This window comes from Lontra canadensis, unplaced genomic scaffold, assembly GCF_010015895.1.
Source record: "Lontra canadensis isolate GAN:19392208 unplaced genomic scaffold, GSC_riverotter_1.0 scaffold88, whole genome shotgun sequence".
In the NCBI taxonomy this organism is placed as follows: Eukaryota; Metazoa; Chordata; class Mammalia; order Carnivora; family Mustelidae; genus Lontra; species Lontra canadensis.
Genome location: NW_022631082.1, coordinates 7,313,141 through 7,332,262, shown reverse-complemented (window position 1 = coordinate 7,332,262; position 19,122 = coordinate 7,313,141). Strand labels below are relative to the sequence as shown.

The 19,122-nt window shown below is 57.8% G+C and overlaps 1 protein-coding gene across 2 annotated transcripts; it reads right to left on the bottom strand.

Annotated features, from left to right (window-relative positions):
* Window positions 1-812: 812 nt before the first annotated feature.
* Window positions 813-18,968, bottom strand: ZSWIM4 (zinc finger SWIM-type containing 4). Of its 2 annotated transcripts, none has more exons than XM_032835870.1 (14): window positions 18,816-18,968; window positions 16,630-16,831; window positions 14,783-15,139; window positions 14,017-14,165; window positions 13,760-13,910; window positions 12,418-12,585; window positions 11,296-11,655; window positions 9,843-9,980; window positions 9,244-9,498; window positions 8,593-8,728; window positions 6,118-6,272; window positions 4,769-4,932; window positions 3,249-3,330; window positions 813-2,837 (listed from the first exon to the last, which is right to left on the bottom strand). In XM_032835870.1, the coding sequence occupies exons 1-14, from the start codon at window positions 18,966-18,968 to the stop codon at window positions 1,978-1,980; spliced, it is 3,330 nt and encodes a 1,109-aa protein (XP_032691761.1). In that variant the 3' UTR covers window positions 813-1,977. The 2 variants fall into 2 exon arrangements, with proteins under 2 accessions (XP_032691761.1, XP_032691762.1); XM_032835871.1 differs by lacking the exon at window positions 18,816-18,968 and adding an exon at window positions 17,288-17,946 and having other exon boundaries at window positions 1,978-2,837.
* Window positions 18,969-19,122: the final 154 nt, after the last annotated feature.

Here is a 19,122-nt window from a genome sequence, read left to right as displayed (position 1 = left end):
AGGTCCTGCTTCTCAGGGAGCCAGGGAAGGAAGCCAACCAAGAGCCTTCTTTGCAGTCTTCCAGACCACACCGCTCCCTCTAGGTGGGAAAGCCTCCTCCGCAGTGTAGGAATCCAGGGCCGCACCCGGGCCGCGCCCCTCACTGACCACGCCCACCCTCCTATCGCGGCAACGCCGGAGCCCGCCCACCATGCCCAGGATTCCCATCTGTGTGTGTTGGGGGTGTGGGTGGGAGGAGGGGGTGTGTCTTCCCCACCTAGGTGCACCCAGCACCTGACACGGCCCCGTACTCAGCAGCTTGGGAGACAAGTAACCCCAAGAGCGGTGTCTGGAGCCAGGGCACCCTCTAGTGGCCATTCCCAGCACTGCAAGGGCCGTAAAGCCTGAGGTGGCCAGGGTCAGTGGCAGCCGGCATAGTACCTAATCAAGCTATGACTCTTCCTAAAATGGGTACCCTTTCCTTAAACTTTGGAACCCCCGTTTTCTCGTCTGTAAAATGGAAGGATATTCCTCCCGACTCATAGGGCCGTTGGGACAGGCGTTGTCACAGGTGACCAGTATAAAGCACTCCTCTTGGGGGTTCGCCCTGATAGTATCTACATTCCAGCCCCTGGGTGAAACCAGCAGTCTGCCCTCCTTCCACCCCTAGCTTGAAGTTGTGCCCCGAGCAAGCAAGGCTGGAGATTTCCTGTGGAGGGATCAGGGAGCCCTGGCCTGGGGTCAGGGGGAGGAGACACCCCTCCATCTCAAAAGCAGTGTTCAGTATTAAAAAAAAAAAAAAAAAAAAAAAAAAAAGAAAAGAAAAAGGAAAAACAATATAAGGTTCAATAAATAGAAAAAAGTTACAAAATGACATGATTTTGTCCTTAATTACAAGAGGAGAAGACAGAGGGGGTGATTGGGGTGGGACCCTCTCCCTCCTCCTCCCTGGGCCAAGGTGGGGCAAGGGAGACCCAAGAGAGAGAGAGCAGTAGAGATTCAGAGCCACAAACAGAAAGGCGAAATAGAGGGAAATATGGAAAGGGAGAGTAAGATGAAGGGGTAGAGCAGGGACATGGAGGAGGAGAAAGGCAGAGCCAGAGCCAGAAAATGCCAAGATGCCAACCTCTCTCCTTTCCAGATCTGGGGGGTGGGGAGGGGGTCCCTGGCTCTCCTGGGCTTGTCTCCCTCCAACACCAGGTTTGGAGGACAGCGTGAGCCTGGCTCAGTTCCTGAGTTGTATGTCCAGTGACTAGCAGGTAGGAGGAGGGACAGTAGTGATCCCTCGAGCCCAACCTGGGACCCTGGCATCCTCGGGAATGGGAGTCCTGGCTGGACGGGGCGGGGCGTGAGGTATGTGGCTGAGGCCCGAGGCCTCTTTAAATCCTTCAGTGGGGATGAGCCATCGGTCCCAGCTGGGCAGCCTGGAGAGGGCATAGGGCTGCGAAATGGGGCCCCTGAGGCAGTGAGGGGAGGGTATAAAAGGAGATTTAGACACCCTAACACAAGTCTCCTGGGCACCCAGAGTGGAGTGTGGGGAGGGTCTGCTACATTGACTTTAAGAGCCAGTTTCTGGAAAGTCCTGCCTTGTAGCCCCCAACCCCACCCCCAGTCCAAGCCAGACCTGCAAGTTTGGGGAGGGAGAGGTTGCCTATTGCTTTTGGGGTGCTCAAGGTGGGGTCAAACCAGCTGCCCAAGCACACACCCCCTTCCAGGCCTCTGGGTGGTGGTATGGCTTCTGATCCTTGCGTCTCGAACACTCACTTAAAGACTCCTAGGCACGCATGTGGCAGGATGTCACCTCCCCCCACCCCCTGCCATGTCCTCCCTCCAGCAGGGCCTGAGGGGATGGCAGGCAAGACCACCTAGCTCCAGCCAGGCTCCTTCCCTGACTTAATACTGAAATGCCACATGGGCCTCCAGTGCTGAGGCCCCTGATGGAGAGCCGGTGCCACAGAAGCAGGGGCTGAGGAGGTCCCCACCGCTGCCGGCTGCCCCTCAGCCAAAGCGCTCCCGCACCAAGAGCATGAGCTTCTTCTTGCCCTTGTAGGTCTGTTTGAGGTTCTCCAAGAATTGGGCAAACTGCAGGTGCCCGTCAGGCGCCAGCAGGAAGGTCTCACGGGCCTGGCCCAGGAACTCGATGAAGTCGCCATAGTGCCGCGGGCTGATGTGCGTGAGGCGGGAGTGGCTGGTGGCGATGTAGGCGGCCACCGCGGCATCCAGGAGCTGGCAGAGCGGCGCCCGGTCGGCGCCCAGCGGCTTGGCGGCTCGGCGGGCCCCCAGCGGCCCCAGGCCGGGGGCCGAGAGGGTCCAGCGGCGCAGGATGTCGGAGAGCATGGGGGCGCAGTGGATGCTGCGGATGATGAGGGGGACGATGGCGGAGAGCTCATGCCGGCCCAGAGAGTGGCTAAGTGAGCAGGCCCAGAGCACATCATTGACGGCTGGGTGGCTGTCCTGGTTGAAAGCGATGCTGAGCTGTGCCAGGGCCAGCGTGGCCAGCTTGTAGGCCCGCAGCGGCAGGCCGCGGTGCTCCATGTAGCGGGCCACCGTGAAGAGGTGGGCGTGGCCCAGGCCGCCAGCCGCGGCGTCCAGCACAATCTGGTAGGCGGCCTCGAAGGCCGCGTGGTTCTTCTCGCACAGCGTGAGCGCGGGCAGGGCGCAGTTCTGCGGGTCCTTCATGGCGCACTGCAGGGCCAGGGTGCGTGCACAGGCCCAGAGCTCCTCCCTCCGGGGTGTGTCCAGCTGCAGCCGCGACAGCGTGGCGTGCGTGGTGCCCGTCACCGCCACGATGGTGGCAGCCTCCACCGGTGTGAATAAGGAATACCAGTTCTGCATGATATTCATCAGGGCTTGTGGGCCTGGGGGATGTAAGAGGGCAAAGCTGGCCAGGAAGGACAGGGACCGCTCCCCCATGTGCTCGGGTTTGCCCTTCCGCCACCATCCCCACCAGCCAGAGCTAAAGACATGATCCCTCTGGTTCTGCTCCCGAGCTTGACAGAAACTGCCCTTCCGAAGGAAGCAGGAAACTACCTTTCTAAAGAAGCAGGGGGCAGCCAGACTGGGCAGGAAGAGCACACGTGGGGCTATGCTTCCAGGCTCCTGTCCCTTCTCTAAGCTGCTTCAGCTTGGCCAGCTCCCAGGCCTTTGTCTAGCTCCATCCCCAGCCCGCCTGCCCAGCAGCGCAGCCCTGAGCTGGGGCTGGGGCCAGGGAAAAGGCTCTGCTTCTCCCTCCACAGGGACGCAGGCGGCAGGTTTTCTTGGGAACTCACCGATCTCTGTGGCACAGCTGACCAGCCACCGCACCATCTCCCGGCGCCGCCAGGTCATGGTGTTCAAGGTCATCCGCATCACCTGTGGCACAGGAGGGGAGAGAGAAGGGGATCACCCCAAACCTCGCACTGGCCTACGAAGGGGATCAGGGATCCTGAGGGGGCTGACTCGGTAGTAAGCCGTGTGATCTGGGCAAGCGACCTCGCCTCCTGGGCCTTCAGTTTCCTCTTCTGTAAAATGGGCATTTAAAACCTCTACCTTGGGCGGGGCGCTCTTCTGAGAATTCAGTGCAAATTTTCATGTAAAGATTTTGCACAGGGGCGCCTGGGTGGCTCAGTTGGTTGAGCGGTGGCCTTCAACTCAGGTAATGGTCTCAGAGCCTTGGGATAGAGCCCTGCGTTGGGCTCCCTGCTCAGCGGAGCATCTGTTTCTCCCTCTCCTTCTCCCTCTGCCCCTCTCACTCGTGCTCGCTTTCTCTAATAAGCACATCTTTAAAAAATAAATAAATAATAAAGTTGTATTAAAAAAAAGATCTTGCACAATATCTGTGGCTTGAAAGCGCTCAGCCCCTGCCAGCCGTTACTGTTACTGCTATCATTGCCAGTGCTACCCTCAGGCCCTGTGGCGCCTACCCCAGACAGCAGTCCAACCTGTCCTTCTCTCTGGAAAGTGCCCTGCTTCATGTCAGCAGATTCCCCTCTGCGGCCCCCAACAAAGCAACTTGCCCTACAGGCCCCTACCTTCTTCGGTTTCTACCCCCAATAAGCACCCTCCTTGTTTGCCTCCCTCCAGGTCCTATCTGGTGGACTCTGCCTTCAGCAAACTCCTAAGGAGTGGGTCCCCTCCCTCGTGTCACCTCCTCATGCCCCCTCCAATAGTTCCACTCCCCTACAGATTGTTGAGGATTAATTCTGCCTTCTGCAGGCCTGCTGCTGGCCAGTTCTCCCTGGGAAAGTATCCCCACCCCCACCCCATCCCACAAGCCTGCCCCAAACTGTTCCCATTCTTACTTTACCTTGGCCACAGTCTGAGGCCCCGCCCCTCCGGGTCCCACACCCTGCAGGTGACTCCTCACCTACAAGCAGCACCCATGCCGGCCTCTGACTTGCCCCAGCAGGACAGCCCTTGCCCGGCCCTTGGGGATGGCCCCAGCTCGCAGGTCCTGCCTCAAGGACTTTCAACCACAGACCTCATCTGCTTTCAGGACCCTCCCCTGGCCCCACCCCTCAGCAGCAACCTTTCCTTCTAAGCTGGTCCCCTACAGGCCCGGCCCCCACCATGATCCCTAACAGTGGGCACAGCAGCCCCAGGCCCCATACCAAGGCCAGCACCCTAGGCCCAGCTTCTTGTTGTGGCCCACCCACTCACGGGCAGGCGTCCCCCTCCTCAGCCACGCCCCCAGGAGGGGCTGCTCCTCTTCCAACTCTGCCCTGGGAGTCCCCCACTGGTGACCCCCGTCCCTCATTCCTGGGACCTGTTCAGGCCTGTCCTTAGGCAGCACGCCCCTGCTGACCCTCACCTGCAGGCCCAGTTCCAGCGCAATGCCCAGCAGCGTGGTGTCGGGAGGCGCACTGGCCGGGGTGGCCGTTTTGCAGGCGTCCTGCGCCAGCTTGAAGAGCAGGGCTGGCGAGTGGATGTTCTGCTGGATGGAGCCCAGCACGGCATGCAGCCACTTGGGGTCTCCTGGGGTGGAGGGAGGGAAGAGGGCAGGGTTGGCCCACGGGACACCAGCCCCGGCTGCTGCCCAACCTGTTCGCCCACCTGTTTGCCCAGGTGTACCTGTGTGAGGAGGCAGAGGCAGCTGGCAATGGCTCTGGGAAGATCCAGACCACTTTCGGCACTCCCTCTCTCCTCTCCTCTCCCACCACCACCCAGCGGGAGCAAGCCAGCTAGGGACCCATAATGGTCAAGGGCAGTGATTCTGGACCCAGAACACCAGGGTTCAATCCCCACCTCGCCATTCACTAGCTATGTGACGCCCAGCAAGTCACTTGACTTCTCTGTGCCTCGGCCACCCCATCTGTAAAATGGGTTATACTAATGCAATCGTACCTGCCTCCCAGGGCCACGGTGAGCCCGTACCTGAAAGGCTTTTACGGGACAAGAGCTATACAGCTGTGAGCTTTTATTGCTATTATCGCTGGCCCAGAAGCTACAGTTTGGTCACTTTGCTTCAGCCACATGGGCTTCCTCTGTTCCTCAAACATCCTAGGCATGGTCCAGCCTCAGGGCCTTTGAACTGGCTGTTCCCTCTGCCTGGACATAGCCCTCCCCAGATTCCTGGGGAAGCCCTCATCCCCAGCATAAAGGCGTGAGTGTCCTCCTGAGAAGAGGAAGAAATCGGGAGCGGTCTCTTTCTCCGCCTTGTGAAGACACAGGCAGGAGGGTGGCCCGTGTGCAAGCCAGGAACAGTGTCCTCCCTGGGAACCCATGATGCGGCACCCTGACCTCGGACTCCCAGACCCCGGAGTTGTTGCTGAAGCCACCTGGTCTGCAGTGCTGTTATGGTGGCTCAAGGTGACGAGGACACCAGATGCAGGCAAGAGCTCCACCCTCTCGGCTTAAGCACTGGCTTGCTTTCCCCACCCGAGGCAGCCCTGGTTCCATTCTTGCTCATTGTGTGACGTCACTAAGTGTCTGACATTGCTTAAGGTCTGTCTGTCCTCCCCGCCAATGGAACACTGAAGGCGCTAGAACAGGATTGTTCACGCCTCAGCACCTGGGATAGTGCCTGGTCTGTCTAGAAAGTGCTCAAGGAAAACTGAGAATTTGATGAAAGGATAAAAAGTAGAGGGAAGGGATGAGGGAAAGGAGGAAAGAGAAGGCAGAGGAGGATGGCGGGGGGATGGGGGCAGCTTCCGTCCTCACCCTTGGCGGCTGTCAGCATGGCAGAGGCCAGCTCGCACTGGCGTGTTTCCAGGTGACCGAGGATGAACCAGCGGGGGAAGCGGTTGCTCATGATGGAGTCCAGCGGGCTGGGGTGCGGTTCTGCGGCAGGAAACGCTGTCTCCAGCACAGGCAGCCTGGTGGGGGCAAAGGGGGAGAAGCAAGCCCACAGTGAAAGGAGGCTAGGGCCTCCTGCCTCTACTGGAGCCTCCCTGCTTGGGCCAGCAAAGCCACAGGCATGCGGGATGATGGAGGATGTGGGTGCCAGATGTTCACTGGAGTACTGTTGGTGCACATCACTTGGGGTTGATTAAATAAACGATGCTCTAGTCATGCACCAAGGGCTGTCAAAAATGTGAGACCATGTCCTGATGCAGCCTTCCAGTAGTCCTTCAGTGACCCCCTTCCCTTTCTCACTCTGCTCTAGCCGCTGTTCCCCTCAATACCCCTCAAATACAACCAAGCAGAGTCCTACCTCAGGACCTTTGCCTATGCTGTTCCCTCTGTCAGGAACACTCTTTCCCAGACATCCTTGCAGCATCTCCCTCACCTCCTTCAAGTCTCTCTCTTTTTTTTTTTAAGATTTTATTTATTTATTTGTCAGGGTAGGTGGGGGTGTATGTGTGTGCACAAGCAGGGGGAGTGGCCAACAGAGGGAGAAGCAGACTTCCTGCCAAGCAAGGGGCCGGTTTCGAGACTCTATCCCAGACCCTGGGATCATGACCTGAGCTGAAGGCAGACACTTAAACTGAGCTCCCGCGGCGTCCCTTACTTCCCTCAAGTCTTTACTCAAATAATTTTCAGTGGGTTCTTCCTTGAGACCCCTACATGTGAAACTCCCACTCCCAACTTCTCCCAGGCCTTCTTTGCTATAGGTCACCACCTGACACACAACATAATTTACCTATTAATTTAATATTTATTTAAAATAATGTATTATTCTATCTCCCTCACTGAAACGTCTGCTCCATGAGGGCAGGCATTTCTGACGATTCCCTTCACTGCTGCATCTCCAGCAGCCAGAACAAAGTCTAGTACACAGCGGGCAGATGGACAGCAAATGTTTTTGGAATGACTACACGCCCACTAGGGGTATATTGCTAGACGGGCCACTCTCTATGCATGTATTTTGTATTTAGAAAGTTCTTTAGGGGCGCCTGGGTGGCTCAGTCAGTTAAGCATCTGCCTTCAGCTCAGGTCATGATCCCAGGGTCCTGGGATTGAATCCTGAGTCGGGCTCCCTGCTCGTGGGGAGTCTGCTTCTCCCTCTGCCTCTGCCCTGCTCATGCTCTCTCTCTCTCTCGGTTTCTCTCACTCAAATAAATAGATAAATAAAATCTTAGGGGAAAAAAAAGATTACATGAGGTAATGTGAGGATTTGGACCAGGGATCAGGACCATTTTTTTTTTTTTTCTTTTTTGCACAGGTTCAGACAGTCAATATTTTTGGCACTATGGGGGGGCCATTTGGTCCCTGTCACAACCATTCAACTCTGCCATCACCACACAAAAGTAGCCCCAGACAATACCTAAATGAATGAGTGAGGCTGTGTGCCAATAAAACTTTATTGCTCGACACTGAACCCTGAGTTTCATATGACTTTCCACCTGTCACAGAATATTCTTTTTATTTACAAACACTTAAAAATGTGAAAACCATTCTGATCTCATGGGTTTAACACGTGGCAGGCCACATCTGGCCCAGGGGCTGTCACGTGCTATTTCCTGGCTTAGAAATCACAGCTCTTCACAGATTATTTTTTCCAAATATTCTGGAAAGATGCATGCTAAATTGCTACTAAGCATCTCTAGATGATGGGATCAGAGACGGGGACAGAATTCACCTTATTTGCTGGGCATAGTGTACTACCCAGAGGGTCTTTAAGAATTCTGCTTCTGTGGTCAGTTGGTACACATGAGAAATGATAAGGTTATTCCCAGCAACACTTTTTGGGAAATATGTCAACTGTCTATCTACTTTAAATCAATTCTTTTATGATACCTCCTTACAGCAGTCCTTACCAAACCTTTAAGATGCCAAGTTCACTGAAAATAAGGAGCAAGGAACAGACATGGGACGCATCATGGATGTAAAAGGAAGACCAGCCTTCAATTTCCAGATTATGGGTTTGCAGAAATCTTGATTCTTGTGGGATAGATAAGAAGAAAGTGGTGACATGGCTTGTCTCCAGAGAGATTTGGTAAGCAGGGACAATGTTTGGAGAAGAATTCTGAATTCCCTGTGGATCTCTCTCAAATTTGAAATAAAAATACACATGTATACTTAATACAAAAAAAAAAAAAAAAAAAAAAAAAGCACAGGGCAAACGGGGACGCCAGCCCGAGGGAGATGGAATTAACGAGCTTGTGAGTTTCCGGCGGGCAGATGGGGGCTCTGAGGGCGACACTCCAATCCTGCCCAGTCTCCTGGGCCGAGTCCCCAGCAGCCCGTTCTCACCTCATGGCCCTCAGCGCGAGGCGGTAGGCCAGGTCGGGGTCGTGGGGCAGCAGCGCCGTGAACAGGTAGCGGGCACAGGTGTGCATGGGCACGCTCTCCCGGAACAGCACCTCTCCGAAGCCGCTGAAGGGACCCCCTGCAGGGGCATCCTGAGCTCAGACCCCAGGCAAGGGCTCATCTCCACCCCATCCGCAGGTTTCCTCACCTCCCAGGCTCTGAGGAGGGGAGGGACTTGCTCGGGAGAGAGCTGCTGGGGCTAGGGGTTGGCGGGGTGCGGGAGGTAGTGCAGGACTGAGACAGAAGAGAAGGGCAAAATCTGAAGAGGAGACCCGGGAACCCCCTCGTGGGGGGCAGGACACAGAAACAAGGCGGAGCCGGAAGGTGGGGGTGGGGCTACACCTGCTCCAGGGTTGGGGCCTCACAAGGACCAGGCCCCTTGATGCCAGTGGCGGGGTCAAGGGGCGGGGCCTCCTCCCCAGGCCAGCACTTTCCAGGGAGCGGAGCTAAGGGCTGGCTCACCTTTTAGGTACCGCCAAGGTAGCAGCGAACTGTAAGGGCCAGGAGACGAGGCCTCCTGATCCAGCAGCCGCGGGGCCACTGGAGAACAGGGGACAGGGCCCCTCCCCTCCCCATCTGGGGGCGGGGCCTCACCTTCCAGCAGCAGCCCCGCCTGCTTGCGCAGCACCTGCACCAGTCGCTCGTCCAGCTCCACCTCCTCCAGCAGGGCCAGCAGCTGCTCCTCGCTGCGCACCACCTTGTCTTGGGCGTACAGTCCCTCTGGCAGGGCCCGCTGCTGCCCCAGGCCCAGCAGTGCCACCTCAAGGGCCAACGCCAAGTAAGACTCCCCGGGGCTCCCAGGCACCGGCACATGCTGGTAGGCCGCCTTCCGCTTCTCGGGGCCAGAGTCTGTGGGAAATGGGTACCAGGGCTGCTGAAGGGGGGTGCCCCCCTTCTGGGGACCCCAGGGGCTCTTCAATTCAAACATGGGGACTGGGGGGCGTTGGGCTTATGTGGGGGAACCCAGCAGATCCCAGCACTGACCAGACACCTTCTACCAGCAGATAGGTGGGTCTGCGGTGGCCTCGCTTTCAGAAGCGAAGTCTGTTGGCTCCTGGCACTGGCCAGGGCATGTGGCCAAGTGTAGAGACCTGACCAAGGATAGGAGTGTGGCCCCACTTTCTTGGGATACTGGGCTGGGGAGGGGGAAGGGGAAATGTCCCATTTCTTCCCAGGGGCCCCAGTGTGGGTACCTGGGTAAAGAGCAAGGGTCTCCTCCTCCAGGCGGCAGGCTTCCAGGAGGGCCCTGCAGAGGCAGCCGATGGGGTCCAGTGGGTGGCCTACCCATCCTTCCGTGTTGGTGATGCAGGTGTTACCTTTCTGCAGCAGCTCTGCAGGCAGTATGAGGGGCTCAATGCCTACCCTCCACAAGTCTAGGTAGGGGGCCTTCTCTCCTTGAACCCCCAGCCTAGCCTCCCAGTGCCTGCCCACTACCTGGTCGACTGTGAGCCATCCTGTCTGCCCGTGAGCTCTGTAGCAGCCCTCACCTCCACAGCCTTGGCCTCCTGTCCCACAGCCAGACCCCAGCCTGGCAGGGACACATGGGTGAAACTGCACGCTTTCAAAAACATCCACCATCTTTCTCCTAGCTCCCACCTCTCTTGAGCCTAACTGGCTTTCAGGCCCCCATGTGGCCACCCACCCCATCTGAAAGCCCCATTCTCCAATCTCCTCCCATGAGCCTAGCTCTCTCCTGCCTCTGGGCTCCTGCCCCTGCTGTTCCTTCTACCTAGAACACTGTTCCTCCCTCCCCTTCTCCTGGGAAACTCCTATACATCTGTAAGATCTCAGCATAGCTCTCACCTGCTCTGTGAAGCTCTCCCTGTGCCTCTAGGCTGGGGCAGTACTCTTCTGGGGTCACAGTTACCCCAGAGTTCCATGACACCTGGGGCTCAATTTCCTGATAACATACCTATTACCCAGACAACAAAACTGGTGGCCTCTCTCCTGCCTCCCCATAGCTCATCAACAAACATGTTCTTTTTTTTAGCCCATACAGTGTGGCTTTTTTTTCCCCCAATGCAAATTTGAATTTGTTTCCCATGTTTAAATATCAGTAAATTGCAATCACATAATGCAGATTTCTGGCCTGTCCTGAAAAATTGGAAGATCTGGCCACACTGGGTCCCTGTTCCTGAAAGACTTGTAACTGGCACCAGCTCCATAGCACAGAGGCTGGAAGCTTAGAAACTACAAGTCCCAGGCTCCTTTGGGTGAGGCGGAGGCAAGGACAGGAGGAAGCCCTGATTCTCCTGTAGCCGCCATGAGCAGGTGTGCAGCTGTCCACAGGGCAGAGACAGGAGGCTTTGCCAGCAGGTTCTGAGTGCTCTCTTGGGAATGGCCCCCAGCAGGGGCTGCAGGCTGCTGAGCTCACGGTCAGCAGTTTGCTGCAATCCGTGTGCTTCTGAAATTCAGGTTCTTGAGCAATGGCATCCCCGACTTTCAATCCCGCAGCCCTTGTGGTACTTTTATAAGCCCCCAATCTCCTGTATTAAATTCTCTTTGCTCAAGATTCCCCCAGGTGGCCTGGCTTTCCCAGATGGTGGGACCCCGAGCGGAACCCACAGACGTCAGGGGTGCCATGGCTCCCAGCAGTCAGCGTCTGTGTCTATGGCCCAGGGGGAGTAGGGTAGTTGTGGCACCCACCTTTTTTCTGCTGCTTATAGCTCTCGAGTTGATGCCGTCGCTGCAGCCGGAGCGTGTTGACGATGGCACCTGCCAGCCGCAGGGCCTGGCGGGGGTATCCGTGGGCACGCAGGGTGTCCACTCGGGCACAGGCCGTGGGGAAGGGCTCACCTAGCCATAGTGGGCGGCCCTGGGGGTCAAAGGTTGGCTTTTCACTGCCCATGGTGCCTGTGAGGCTGGGGCCGTAGGAGTCGCTGGCCAGGATCCGCTGTAGGTGGGCGTCACTCCAGTGCAATGACCCAGCCTGGAGGGCACGGCCAAAGACGGTGTGGCGGGAACCTGCGGCCACCACCTCTTCCTCTTCCTCCTCCTCCTCCGGACCTGCAGGAGGGGCACCCACATGGCCTGGTAAGGGGGCCCTGGCATTCAGGCTGAAGCCAGCTTGGTACTAGTTTGTGGGCACAGTGATGGGGGTGTGTCATCTCCCCAAATCCTTTATTTTTTAATTAATTAATTTTTTAGATTTCATTCACCTCTTTGACAGAGAGAGGGAGGGAGAGCACAAGCAGGGGGAGCGGCAGGCAGAGGGAGAGGGAGAAGCAGGTTCCCCACTGAGCAGGGAGTCTGACATGGGGCTCCATCTCAGGATCCCAGAATCATGACCCAACCCGAAGGCAAATGCCTAACCGACTGAGCCACCCAGGCACCACTCCCCAAATCCTTTAAATAGCCCTTTAAACGTGTGTGTGTTATATGTGTGTGTGTGTATGCGTGCGTGTGTCGGGGAAACTATTAAATCCCTTCATGCCAATGGACTATGGAGGTTGACGAACTGTCCATGTCTGCCCACCCTGCCCCTCCCCAGACTTCATTCCTCTTTTCCTCCCCCCACCCCATCTCTCACTCCTCTCCCCCCTCCCTCCATCTCTGCCTCTCTCTTCTCAGTATCTTTTTCCTTTTCGCTCAGTCACCCCTGCCCCTGACCTTGCTGGCCAGGAGGAGGCCAAGTCAGGAGACCAGCCCAGAACGACCAGCGTCTTAAGCATTTCACTTCATGTGCCTCCAATTGCCCGCCGCCCCTGCCTGGGCCCTCACTCCGTCCTGGTGGGGAGGACAGACAAGGGCCAAGGGCCCCTCTCCTACCTGGGCTGAGGGCCACGCTGGGCTGCAGGCTGGGCCCATTGAAGGAGTAGTTGCCCTCTTCCAGCGGGCACACGTCCAGCTTGTCCCACTTGCCAAGCAGCTGGAGCCAGCTCACCCGCTCCTCTGGTTTGCAGTGGGGGCTCAGGACAACACACACCCACAGGGCCCCTAGGGACAGAGGGCAGCCGGTAAACGTGGGCATGAGGGAGGCTAGACATTCATGCCAACAGTAGCCTACTGTGTGCTGGGCACTGGTCTCTGCTTAGCCCTCATCTCGAGCCTCTGAGATTGCAACTGATAATCTCTTCCCATTATAGCACAGAGAGGTAGAAGCAGTTGCTCAACATCACACAGCTGTGAAGTGGGAAGTCAGGATTTGAACCCAGTTCATCAGACTCCGCTTGCTGTTGCCACCTGGTTTTGAATGGCCTGCGAGCTAAGATTTACTCTTCCATTTCTTAAATGGCGGGGGGGAATATATCTGAGGAATATTTTGTGACTTGTGAAAATTATGTGAACTTCCCATCAATAGTGTCTGTAAGTAAAACTGTATGGGGTGCTGCCGTGCCCATCTGGTGGCATGTCTGTGGCTACTCTTCCATGGCAATGGGCAGGATCGAGAAGCCGTGACAGAGACCAGTGGCCTACAAAGCCAAAGGCTGCCGGCCCTTACAGAAAAGGACTAATGCCGGGAGCCTGGGTGGCTCAGTCATTGGGTGTCTGCCTTCTGCTCGGGTCATGATCCCCGGGGTCCTGGGATCAAGCCCCATGTCGGGCTTCCGGCTCAGTGGGGAGCCTGCTTCTCCCTCTCCCCCACTGCTTGTGCCTCTCGCTATCTCTTTCTCAAATAAAATCTTTTTTATTATTGTTTTAATATTTATTTGAGAGAGAGAGGAAGAGAGAGCATGAGCAGGGGGAGAGGCAGGCAAAGGGAGAAGCAGGCTCCCCACTAAGTAGAGAGCCCAATGTGGGGCATGATCCCAGTCCCAGGACCCCAGGATCGTGACCCAAGCTGAAGGCAGATGCTCAACCAGCTGAGCCACCCAGGAGTCCCTAAATGAAATCTTAAAAAATAAAAAAAAAGAGGAAAAGGACTAATGCGTCTATAGTATTTCTTTGTCTCCCCAACAGGTGTCAGCTTCAGGAGTACAGGGGTTCAGCCCCTTGTTTCCTGCCCAGCCCTGCACCCGTACAGTGCCTCCCGAATCACAGGTGCTAGTGAACATGGAAGGGATTCAGGGGCCGCACGCTAATGGCGGGGTGAGCCTGACCTGGCAGCCAGAGCCCGCTGGGGCCCCGAAGCCCCGCTGTGCACCCCCGGCCTCCCCCGGCCAGGCCTTACCCAGCTCGTCCCACAGCTGCCGGCATTTGTCGGTCATGCCCGCGCCCTGCTGCCGCCACAGGGCCAGGCGCGGGTCCTGCAGGAACTGCTCCGTCATGAGGATCAGCATGCGTGCCCCGTTGGAGTCCCGCATCCGCAGCATCTCCCGCACCTGTGCCAGGATGAGGGCAGGGACCGGCGGTGAGGAGGGGGCGGGGCGCAGCGGCCAGAGCCCTCGGTCCCCTGCCCGCCCACGCGCCCGCTGGGCCCCGCGGCACCTTGCAGAACATGGAGCGCAGCTGCTGGCTGGCGCCGTAGTAGCCGCCGTTGGACAGCAGCTGCTTCACCTGCTCCTGGATCTGCTCCTCGTCCAGGTGCCAGCAGTTGGCATCCTCGATGCCTGCACCCGCGGTGGGGTCTGGGGCACCTGCGGGGAGGGCGGGAAAGTGAGGCTGGGGTTTCCAATCTCACTCTACGCCCTCTGCCCACCCCCATCAGTCCACCTTGATCCCAATCAAAGCCCCTCCCACCTGACCCCGCGGAGGCCGTCAGTCCCGGCAGCTCCGCGTTCACCTACCATCCTACTTAACCGTCTGTCCACTCACCCCATCCGCTTTTTCACACCTGCAGGTCACCCCATATCCCATCACCCACCCACGGCCATCCTGTTATCCATCCCCTCATCCATCCCCCCACCCTCCATCCTCCCACAGCCTCTCTTCTCTCCAAACCCTCCCCAGAGCTCGCAACACCTCCAGGTCTATCCCCCACCCATCCCCCACCCGACACCCACAAACGTCCACACATACCCTTCATGCCCTCCACCCACCCACGCTCAGGCGGCTCTTGTGCTCTTGGGGCACCCCCACCTTTGGGCTGAAGCTCCCCGTTCCCGGGGCCAGGTCAGATCCAGGATCTGCCACTTAGTAGGTGTGTGACCTTGACTTCAGGCTGCGGTGCTCTCCCTACCCCGGCTCAAGGATCCAGGGGACCTGAGGATTCCAAGACGGAAGCTGCCCCCCTTGGGCCCCCGGGTGCCCTCACCATGCACCAGGTTGATCTCGGAGCCCAGCAGGAGGATCTCGTCAGCCAGGCGCTGGGCGGTGGGCAGCACCTCGGTGTGGTGGGCGCTGATGAGGTACTGTACGAACTTCTGCAGCTGGTCTCTGTTCATCTGGGACAGCGTCTCAGAGATGGGCAGCCGCAGCTCCACCTGGCGCGCATGTCGAATGCGGTACAGAGACAGAGCCACCACGTGTGCACAGTAGAAGAGGTCACGGTTGTCACAGCCGCAGCTCACCGACGTGATCTTGCAGCGGTCAAAGCTGATGGAGACGTGGTAGAGGCGCTCGGGCTCTCCAGGGCCCCCCAGCTCCCGGATGTTTCCGCTCAGATGGAACCCTAAGACCAAAGCCAGGCCAGCCGCTGCTGGGTCACCCCCGGATAGCGGTGCTCGACCACGGCACATAGCCAGACCCAGGTGCCAGTTCCATGGAGTAATTAGCGCAAGCCACTTAACCTCTCTGTCCAATGGGAACGGGTAGTGACCTCTTCTTCATGTGTTTTGAAGAGGATTCAATGAGCTAATATTTGGTAAGTGCTTAGAACCCTGTAGGCATACAGTAAGTCCTAAATAAATGCTTGCTCCTGTTCTAATTCTGAAGAACATTATAGTGATGATGCTGAAGGTGGTTTTCTCAGCCCTTGGGTTACTGTGGATACAGCCTGGGCTCCAGGATCCCTGTAACTTCCTGGGAAGATGCCCAAGGCCTGTGACACTTGGGGGTGAGGGGCTGATGTGGCAGCCGAGGGGGCCAGGCTACCCCATCACCCCCTGCCCCACCCTGGCCCCTGGGGAGCCCAGATGCCAGGCTTATCCAACTGGTTGGGCAGCTCAGGCCCCAGCTGGCCCTGGCTGCGTCACACAGAGAGACGGCGGCTTCCTCATACCGGCCGAAAATGGCCAAGCCTGTGGCGGGCTGGGCCATGTCCAGGCAAGGGGGGCCCCAGGCTGACAGGGTTCAGGGAGGGTCATCCTAGCCAAGCCCCTGCCTCCAGCTAAGAGGTGAAGTGTTCCTGGGCTTACTTGCTTTCGGGCTCAACCTCCACTTGCCCTCTTCTGAGCCCCACTCCCTGAGGTCTAGAATCTTCTTTCACCTTTAGTTCCAAACTTCTGGCCCCTACCCTCCCTCACTGGACTCCACTGCCTGAGGTCTAAGACCACCCCTCACAGCTGATCTTAAACTTCTACTCAAGTCTCCCACCTAAGCCTCATTGCCTTAGATGTAAGACCATCCCTAAACGTCTGATCCCAATTTCTAGTAGTCTAGTCCTTCTGCCTGAGGTCTAGACTACTTCTCACCTCAGGCTTGAAACCTCGGCCCCACAGCATCACTGGGTCCCTCTGCCTGAGGTCTGAAACCTGGTCTCACTTCTGGTTTGCAAATGGCTCCTCGGCATTGCCCCAGACCAGCCCTCCTCCCTGTGTCCCCACCTCTTCTCCCGCCCACCAGTCAAGCTGTCTGAGGACCACCTTTGCCCTTAGCTCAGAATCAGGATCCAACCCCCACAGTGGTCCTCCACCTAGGATCTGGAAATAGCCTCAGTCCTCCATCCTTAGCTGGTCCCTGCTGCCTAAATTCTGGGACCTCCCCTCCGCCCTGCTTTCTGGTTCACCATCCTTCCCCCCAGCCCCGTCTAAGCCCCCTACCTGGGGTCTAGGCAGATCCCCGACCCTAAGCTCAGAATATCTTGTAAAACCCTCTCTGGGCATCAAAGCCAGTGGTCTGGAATGTCCCCTTGCCTCGGCCCAGGCCCCTCTCCCTCTCTTTCCCTCCCTGCCTGTGCTGGACCCCCTGGCCTCCCTGGCAGGGATGGGGGCGAGCACTCACCCACTTGCAGCACGCGGTCTACGGCCCCACTCTGCAGCAGGTGCAGCCCGCGGGTGAAGGGCACGCGGGCGTCGTGCTCGCCCTCTGGGGGCTGGTAGCCCAGGGAAGAGTACATACAGATCTCCCGTTCACTGCGTGGGAATGACCAGAACACAATGCGCTTCTGGACCGGCTCTGGCACCCGGGAGAACCGCTCCTCCACCTGCGGGAAGGTCGGTAGGTTAGAAACCCAGCTTGAATCCTGGCTTTGCCACTTACGAGCAGTGTGACTCTGGGCAAGTCACTTGGCCTCTCTGAGCTTGTTTTCTCAAGTGTGAGGTGGGGATGTTAACAGCACCCACCTCCTGAGTATCGAGCTTGCAATAACACCTGGCCTGTACTTCGTGTTCTAGAACTTTCTGCTACTTCCCCCCACCCCATGTCAGATCCCAGGTCCTGATGTAATGTAGTCTCCCCTCCCAGGCTTTGAAGGGGCAGGAGAAAGGGAGACAACAGTGATAAGAATAGTGATCAGGCCTCCATATTCTCAGCCTACACTATGCTAAATGCTTTGTGTATGTGATTCCCCATAATTTTCATGGCAACATCTCAGTAATACTAGTTCTCATCCTATTTTGCAGCCCGGACATTCGGAGGCTCAGAAGTGGGGTGAATGCACTTGCTCAGTCTTGCAGCTGGCGAGCTCCGAGTCCCAAGAAAGGCTCCGTTCTCAGCTTCCAAGGGCCTGCAGGAAGGGAGGGGCGTCCTCACCACCCCTGTGGGCTTTGGGCAGCAAATCAAGCTGGTTGAACCAATGTTCCAATCTGAGCTTGCTACTCCCTGGCTGAGTGACCTTAGGCAAGTTTCTCAACCTCTCTGTGCTCCAATTTCCTCAAAGTGGGAGGGAGAACAACAACTCCAAAGGGCTGCAGAGGATTCCAGGAGCTTCTGAGGGGCAAGAGCTTTCCTAGCACCAGGCCTGGTCAGGGCAGGCACACGGGAACCACCAGAGATGGTTTCAGGATTATGCTGGGTATCTCATGCACGATAAAGGGGCAGTGACCTCCCAGAGCTCCCAGTCCTGGGTTTCTGGGGGGAAGTGGGAGGACCAGTGACTGGCTCAGGTCTCAGGGACAGTTGGCAGATGACTAAGGAGGGATTTTCCAGGCCATGAATCAGAGCTTGTCCCATCCACACTTGGCTCAGACTCATCAGTCCCGGCAGACTTCCTAACTCTGGACAGGCCAGGGAGCAAAGAACACCCCCCAAAGCCAGATAGAGGACAGAGCCTATGGGACTGCAGAGGGATTGCTCAGAGCCCGGCCACATCTCCACTCTTCAGAGGCCCATTCTGGGGCTGGAAAAGGGGACTCTAACTACCCCAGCTCTGGGGCATCGTGGTAGAACCCCCAGAAACTAACAGAGGTCCAGGTGCACCTGTACAGGTACTATGACCCAGGCCTTGCCCTTGCTGCTGACCTATCGAAGGACTAGAATGGCTGGGGGACAGAGGGAGGGTGAGCACTGGGGAAATAGGGGAATGTGGGAGGGTACCCTGACATTGGAGGGGCTGGGCAGCCCCAGCTGGGAGGTGGTCCCAGAAGTATTGAGGGAGGGAAGCAGGACTCTAGGGAAGGATCTGGAGCAGGAGGGGGATTCCCCAGGGGACAAGGGCTCTGGAGCACAGATCGGGGACAGAAAGGAGTATCTTGGGGCTGGGGTCTGTAGAAATGGGGGAGTTCTTTACTGGAGGTGTGGGGCAGAAATCTGGAGTCTCCAGGGGATGAGATGGGGGTGTCCTCCAAGTCGGGGTGGCTTGTAGGAGTTGGAAAGAGGAGTGAAGATTGAATGGGGTGTCCTGAGAGCTGAGATTGAGGTGGGAAAAGAGGGTAACCAGGGTTGTGCGAGGACCCCGGGGCAGGAGGAGAAGGAAGTGTCCTGAGCTAGGATCTAGGGCGCTGAGGACATCCCTGTGTCCTGTGGGCTGGAGGGCTGCGATGGCAGGAGGAATGGGGGTGGGTCACAGGGCTTGAAGGAGTGAAATGGGAGGATGAGAGGGTGTTTCGGGGCGGACTTAAGGATCCTGGAGGGGATCTCTGGGAGTGTCTCGTATGCGGGAAGGTCCGGAGGCTGGGGGTTGGGCAGGGGAGGAGAAGGCTAGTCAGATAAGGGGTTGGGGGTGCGTCCCTCCCCCCACCCCTCGTCACCTGCTCGAAGGCCCAGGTCTCGGCTACTCGCTTGGCACTGAGGTCCAGCAGCGCCTCGGGCCGGCCCCGGCCGCGCACGGCCCCGGCCCCGGCATCGCGCTCCTCGGGTCCCGCGGGGCAGCCCCGGCTCCGTTTGGCCGTGGGGGGGTCCATCGACCGGGCCGGGGCCGGGGCGGGGCCTGTTGGGGGGTCAGTCCGATGCCCGATTTGCGTCGCCAGCTCCCGCGCCCTCTACCCGCCTTCCAGTTCGTCTTCGGCGCTCGGCTGTCCCGGGACCCCAGCCGCACCCACCCCCGCCCCGCGCCGG